The sequence below is a fragment of the Berghia stephanieae genome, chromosome 7 (assembly GCF_034508935.2).
Source record: "Berghia stephanieae isolate SIO BIC M18660-M18661 chromosome 7, UCSD_Bste_1.3, whole genome shotgun sequence".
NCBI lineage: Eukaryota > Metazoa > Mollusca > Gastropoda > Nudibranchia > Aeolidiidae > Berghia > Berghia stephanieae.
In genome coordinates this window covers 50,676,027-50,683,770 of record NC_088366.1, presented here as the reverse complement: position 1 = coordinate 50,683,770, position 7,744 = coordinate 50,676,027, and the positions used below count along the sequence as shown (strand labels likewise).

Sequence of the window (7,744 nt, the reverse complement as noted above, 5' to 3'; positions counted from 1 at the left end):
AAAGAAATATATTTTTGTGTTAGGTGGGTGTGAAGTTTTGGGGAAAATCCTGAAAATGACTGGTAAGGAGAGGGTTAACCAACTCCACTCCTTTGTAAAACAAAAAAAAATAATAATAATAATACAAGACTTTAGATTTTAAATAGCGCAATATCCACTAAACTCAAAGCGCTTTACAAAAGGTGTCTGACCAACAGCAACACGTGACAAGTTTTAACAAGACATGACGCCTATTTGGCGATATTACAATTTCTTTCTGACCGAGACAATGCTGTTAACGGATAGGTACTCATATTACAGCCGAGTACGGTGAGATAATGTGTGTAAAGAGCCTTTTTCCAAGGACTCAACTATGCGCCGAACCAGGCTCGAACCCAGGACCTTCTGACCCGAAAGCGAGTGTCATACCACTAGACCACATAACCGCAGGTATTACGTGCTCAAGTCGACGAGGTAACCTGATTCCAAAGGGGGGGGGGGGGGTTCCTCGCACCTCATTTACTTTTTTTGTCTTGCACTGTGTCCTATCAAAGTGACGCATTGAATTGAAACAGACAATTAAATCTCCACTCTTTCATATCTTTACCTTATACACCAATGCCTGGCACTGGAGAGGCTTTCGGGAAAAAAATATCGACTGCACCCGCGATCGATCTTGGTCCCTTTCCGTTGTGAAACGAGTGTTCTACCAACTGAGATAACGGGACTCTCCTAAGGGTCATTTTAGTTCATCGATATTTGAGAACAAAGAGTTTTCGGGATAAATTTTTAAATACGTGGAATTTTAAGGGAGGGGCATTATGAAGGTTTGGTTTATTTATTTTGTTATTTGTAAAGTGCTTTGAGCACATTGAGTGGATATTGAGCTGTATAAAATCTCAATTATTTTTTTAAAATTTATTTGTTTTTATTTTATTTTTTTATTTGTATATATTTCATTCTTCATTTTTTGGAGGGGAGCAGGTGGGGGGGGGGGGGGGGGGGGGTTATTTTCCAGTCTTTACCATCTGTTTCTCAGAGACTCTAATAGTGACATCTCGTCTCAACCCGGTATTAAGTCGGGATGATTAAGATGCTGAAAATGGAATTTGTAGAATGGAATTACCTTGAGTTTGTAATGCTTTATAGAGGAGAATGAATATCGTATTTTACTGTGCTAAATACCAACCTTTCATATTATTGACCAGTTTAACTATAATTTGACTTTTTAGCATCTGGTCCATCCCGACATAATACCGTTTTGAGACGAGGGGTCACTAATTGGGTTTTTACATTATGATTTTAAAACTTTCAGGGCAAAAATCACTGTTGTAAGAAAGAAAGAAATCCGAATAGTTTTGTATCTATGTAGCATTACCAGAGACAGCCATGCATGAAATGGGCCGTTGCCTGGTGATACCCATACCTTTCGGATTACAACGGAGGTCACTGGACAGTTGATGAGGTATCAACAGGTCTGGGGGTCCCAATAGCTCAGTTGGAAGAGCACTCGCTTCACACGCAAAGGGACCGAGATCTATCCTAGATGCAGTCGAAATTTTATTCTGACCCAACCCCCTGTCTACACAGCAGTGAATGGGTAACTGATTCCGTTAGATTTGACGAAACTGTACATAGACTAGCGTCCTATCCAAAGGACAACACGAAACTGTTATAGTCCGTTTCACGCTATAAAAGCATGGGATAAACTCCGGCTCCATGGACCGAATGACTCTGAAGGACTGCTAATCAACAGTTCTCCTGTCCGATCCTCAGTGACGGCAGGCTGATTGTTTTTTTTTAGATGTTCTTTTCATGCGGTTTTTCTTTCTGCTTTGCCAGGCACCTCTTTCCTAGTGTATATTTTACACCAGTACCTGCTCCCGAATTTGTAATTTTGGTGTTCTCAAGACGAAATTGTACCTCTTCGTTGTCGCCCAATTCACCATAATAATAATAAAATATTTTGGAAATCTATATTCTGTGTCTCTTTTTCAGAATCTATATACATATATATAAATATATAAATATATATATATATAATAATAATAATAATAATAATAATAATAATAATAATAATAGTAATAATAATAATAATGATAATAATAATAATAATAATAATAATAATAATAATAATAATAATAATAATAATAATAATAATAGTAATAATAATAATAATAATGATAATACACATTTATACAGCGCTCATTCTCGTGAAAAACACAAGGCCTGTGCACTTTAAGATGTAAATTATCAAATTTGAATATATATATATATATATATATATATATATATATATATATATATATATTAAAGACAAACCTTCCCTATACTTAGTTTTTATATGTCATCATACATTCTCTTTAAAATGTAGAACCAAATCATCTTGTTTCCTTACTCAATCCATTGTTTACAAAACGATCGGTCTGTACAAATACGTATGTTGTAAGACAGGCCATGTATTCTTCTCGTCACGGCCCTGGAGACCCATGAATGTCAACAACGTGCAGATTCGATTCGCATTGTCATGGGAATGGAACATATCGGCTCATCAAATCCAATATCCCGATCATTGTTCGATTTTTTTAAAAACAGAAGCTTCCAATTTTATTACGCAAAATATACACCTGCGGCTATGTGGTCTTGTGGTATGACACTCGCTTTCGGATATCGGAAGGTCCTGGGTTCGAGCCTCGCTTAGCGCATAGTTGAGTCCTTGGAAAAGACTCTTTACTCATATTCTCTCACCGTACTCAGGTGTAAAATGAGTACCTGACCGTTAATAGCGTTGTCTCTGTCGGAAAAAAAAATATTGTATTATCGCCCTACAATCGTCATGCCTCGTTTTACATGTTACATGTTGTTGTTGGTCAGGGACCCCTTGTAAAGCGCTATGAGCACGTTTAGTGGATATTGCGCTATATAAAAGCTCCAATACTGTGTGGTTACAAGTCCATTGGTAAAAGAGACAATATGTATGTTTAAAGCCTGCTCCAAAGGATCAACTCTTTTCAAAAACATGAGCATTTTTATGGCGCAATATCAACTTTACGTCCTCAAAGAGCTGTTAAAAAGTTGTTACTCATGTTCAGTCATACAGGTTAACTCACTCAATCCTATAAAATTTTGCTACTTTTCAAAATAGGAAAGAAATGTATTAAAAATTAGCATGAGCATAGAAAGAGGTCTGATTTTATTCAACTACCATTAACATGTAAAAATTAAGAACATTAGCTTTGATACTACGCCTAAAAATTTTCTCAGAAAAATGTAATACATAGGCATGTGGTAAAAGTAACCCCGGGTAAACTACGGATATAGTCGGTGTTAGGGTTGAGTGAGTTAATCGTTGCTGTTGACTTGGAATTCTTGTAAAACGCTCTGGGTACGTTTGGTAGACGATGTGCTAAACAAATTCTCAAACTTTTTTTTTTTTAAGTTAATCATTCTTACTGATGAAGTCTAAGCAAGAAAGAAAGAAAGAAATAACAAATATATTTGGGTTATGAATGCGAGGTGTTTATTACTCACAATAATAAATAATCATTGATATCTAAAAATAGTATAGTTGACTCCTATAGGGGACAGCAGCGTGGCTCAGCGGTACGGTCTTTGCTTCGTACCCGAAAGGTACCGAGTTCGAGCACACACCGCCGCTGCGCTGTGTGGCCTTGAGCAAGTCACATCACCCTAGCTCAATTTGCGCCGCTGTACTGCGTCTGACGCCTGGGTTATTCCAGTTTTCCCTTGGAATCGACCCTAAAGACAAAGTTCCCCTATGGGATGAATAAAGGGAATTTTATTTATTTATTTATTATATATATATATATATAATATATATATATATATATATATATATATATATATATACATACAGACCTTAATTGATATTTATTACAATATTAACAATTAATTTTTAGTCATACACATAGTGTGTATTCTATTGACAAATTAGTTAATATATTTATAGATATATATTTGCAGAGAGAAAAGTCTAGTTGATCACTGAAGATCGGGCACTGGTTTAAATGGATGGGGGGAATGATAAATCGGAGAAAACAATAATGACGTAACGAATTAAAAAGATTATAACATCTTCTGAAAAAGTATAAAATACTAAACCCAGAACTTCTCGGGCTCAAAACACTTTTTCAGCTGTTAACAAAAATATTAAAAAATGCGAATGCATCACTTAAATTCTAGATAGACATCAAAATGATATATAATTTCTCTGCCATCTTTTTACATTTTAAGTCATGTGTTCATTCATGTTTTGCTACTCTGTGTTCTAGCTAGTTGTTTTCATATACATAAAACTGAGCATTTTGCATTTTTGAATCTTTAAGGATTATTTCTTGTGAGGATTTCTTGAGGATTTACCTGTTAGAAAGGTATTGGAGTGTTTTTGATAAATTTGGCCTGAATTTGTTTTGTAGATTATCGTTAAGATTTCATAACTTAGAATGATGAAGATGAAGATGAAAGATATTCTTATTATTATGATGTCGATGAGGATGATGAGAGGACAATGATTATGATGATGATGTTAATGCTGAGGATGATGACGATGATATTAATGATGATGATAACAATGATGTTAATGCTGCAGATGATGCTGGTGATGATGATGATGATGATGATGATGATGATGATGATGATGATGATTATGATGATGATGATGATGATGATGATGATGATGATGATTATGATGATGATGATGATGCTGATGATGATGATGATGATTTTGATGGTGATACAGCACTGACATGTCAGGGGCGAATACTGTTGGTTGCGATAACGATGACAAATATGACATTAAAGGGAGGTAATCCCAACAGAATATTTATTTACACTGGGATTGAGTTGATCACAGATCTGCTTGTTTAGAAACGGTTTGAATAATAGAATTGAAAAGAAAAATTAAAAACAAAACAACAACGACAAAAATGAACTCCCCCCCCCCCTATCTCGGAAAAAAAACCAGCGGTATTATGTCAGGGTTATCAACAAGGCTGCCAGATGGCCAAGTACGTATGCAGTTTGGCCAAAATTGGCCACACACAAAGAATTGAGTATCTATTAATTCCAATTCATTTTTTTCCATTAACTAATTATCTCCTAGTTTAGTCGATATTCTTTGCTTATCAAAACAGATAAGTTCTTCAAGGGGGTCAGAGCGTGGCCATCGTAATGTTATGGCATGACACTGACGAAATATTGACGTCAAAATGCCAGTCTTTGCAACAAAAGAAAACAAATCGTGAGTTGTATTCAAAAGTTCAACCAATGAAATAACTTTCCATGAGCTCGACTAACGACAACTCACTAGGCGGTGTTAAAACCAAATAATGACGTCAAACTGCCAGTCCTTTTAGATTTCAGAATCAGGATATAACATAACGATGGCTACGGTCAGAGCATATCCATCGTTAACTTATAGCCTGACACCGTAGCCATCGTTATGTTATAGCCTGATACTGAAATCCAAAATGACTGGCAGTTTGACGTCATTATTTGGTTTTTGCACCGTTTGGTGAGTTGTCGTTAGTATTGCTCATGGAAACAAGTTATTTCATTGGTTGAACTATTGAATACAACTCACGATTTGTTTTCTTTTGTGGCAAAAGACTGGCATTTTGACGTCATTTTTTGGTCAGTATCAAGGCCACGCTGACACTGACCGGAGCCATCGTTAACTTATAACCTGACACTGCGACCCATATTTTGACGTCATTTTTAGGTTTGTGGACCGCCTAGTGAGTTGACTTTGGTAGTAGTCAAGGAAACAAGTGATCCCATTGGTTGAACTGTTGAATATAATTCACGATTTTATTTTCTTTTGTAGCCAAAGACTTGTCTTTTGACTTCATATATTGGTCAGTGTCAGGCCATGGGTTTTTTCGAAGGCCACTGTTCGTAGCCATCGTTAACATATTATAGCCTGACACTAGAACCCTCTAGAACTGGCAGCTTGACGTCATTTTTTAGGTTTGTATTTGCGTCTAGTGAGTTGTTGCTAGTAGAGCTCAAGGAAACAAGTTATTCAATTTGTTGAGCTATTGAATACAAGTCAAGATTTATTTTCTTTTGTGGCCAAAGACTTGTCTTTTGACTTCATGTGTTGGTCAATGTCAGGCCATGGGTATTTTTTCGAAGGCCACTGTCAGAGTGTTCATAGTGTTTGGCACGTAATGTTGTATTTTGGCCACTTTTGATGTCGAAACTGTTCACGAAGAACTCTGGCCGCTTTGCAACCCTAGGTTTGTATGGTATTGGTTGGGTATAGATAGAATGCGCTTGGATTAGAAGCTCACAATATTGCCATCCGGAAGTATAACGGACCAACACACAAAACTCTGTGTAACCATAAACTTTTATAGTCTGGATATTATAGTTAAGTGAGAATTACTCATAAACGCGGATGGCAAAAAGCAATAACAAAGACCTGAGTGGCGTCATCTTCGAACTATCTATAGACATAGTTGGTACTGTTGTTGTTAATGTTGCTCTTGTTGTTGATGATGATATTGTTGGCGTTAGTGGTGGTGATGGTGGTGGTGGTGATGGTGGTGGTGGCGGTGAGTACTCAAACATATCCATTAGTATAAACAGGTTCTTGTTGTGAGTGAGTTTGAGTGTTTGTATGCTGATGGCTGTTATAGTTGTTGTTGCTGTTGTTGTTGTTAGATGACGTAACAGCTGTTTGTACTGGCCCTCCATTCGTTGCTGAAGAATTGATGGTTTCCCGAAGGTTCTGTCTTTCCAAGAATCGAACAATGAGACGTGCGGTCGAAACGTACACGGATGACTGGGGAGACAAAGATGATAATATTGGATTAGAACAGGAATGCGCTTGACTCTATCTAGACATTGTAAAGAAGATATAATAGATATTATGTTAATTTAGCGTATGGTCACATTACTGATAAAACAGAAACGTGTGTTATGTTACCGTAAGGTCTCATTGCAAGATCAAAAAAGTGTGTTGTTGTACCTATTGTTGTATTGCATGATAAACGGTAGTGTCTTAATTTACGATACAGTCGCATTTCATGATAAACGCCAGTGTGTTAAGTTATGATACTGTCGCATTGCATGCATGATAAACGATAGTGTGTTAAGTTACGATAAGGTCGCATTGCATGATAAACGACAGTGTGTTAAGTTACGATACTGTCGCATTGCATGATAAACGATAGTGTGTTAAGATACGATACGGTCGCATTGCATGATAAACGATAGTGTGTTAAGTTACGATACGGTCGCATTGCATGATAAACGATAGTGTGTTAAGTTACGATACGGCCGCATTGCATGATAAACGACAGTATGTTAAGTTACGATACGGTCGCATTGCATGATAAACTATAATATAGTGTGTTAAGTTATGATACCGTCGCATTGCCATGATAAACGACAGTGTGTTGAGTTACGATACGGTCGCATTGCCATGATAAACGACAGTATGTTAAGTTACGATACGGTCGCATTGCATGATAAACTATAATATAGTGTGTTAAGTTATGATACCGTCGCATTGCCATGATAAACGATAGTGTGTTAAGTTACGATACGGTCGCATTGCATGATAAAGGATAGTGTGTTATGTTACGAGACGGTCGCATTGCATGATAAACGATAGTGTGTTAAGTTACGATAAGGTCGCATTGCATGATAAACTATAATATAGTGTGTTAAGTTATGATACCGTCGCATTGCCATGATAAACGATGGTGTGTTAAGTTACGATACGGTCGCATTGCAT

At 36.7% G+C, this 7,744-nt stretch overlaps 1 protein-coding gene across 1 annotated transcript in view; it reads right to left on the bottom strand.

Annotated features, from left to right (window-relative positions):
- Positions 1-6,055: 6,055 nt before the first annotated feature.
- Positions 6,056-7,744, bottom strand: part of LOC144977436 (uncharacterized) — a gene marked incomplete at its 5' end in the record, with an annotated part of 124,718 nt that continues 123,029 nt past the window's right edge. Inside the window, 1 exon segment of the mRNA XM_078922650.1 lies at positions 6,056-6,787. Within this exon segment, the coding sequence (XP_078778776.1) occupies positions 6,566-6,787 (222 nt within the window). The 3' untranslated portion in view covers positions 6,056-6,565.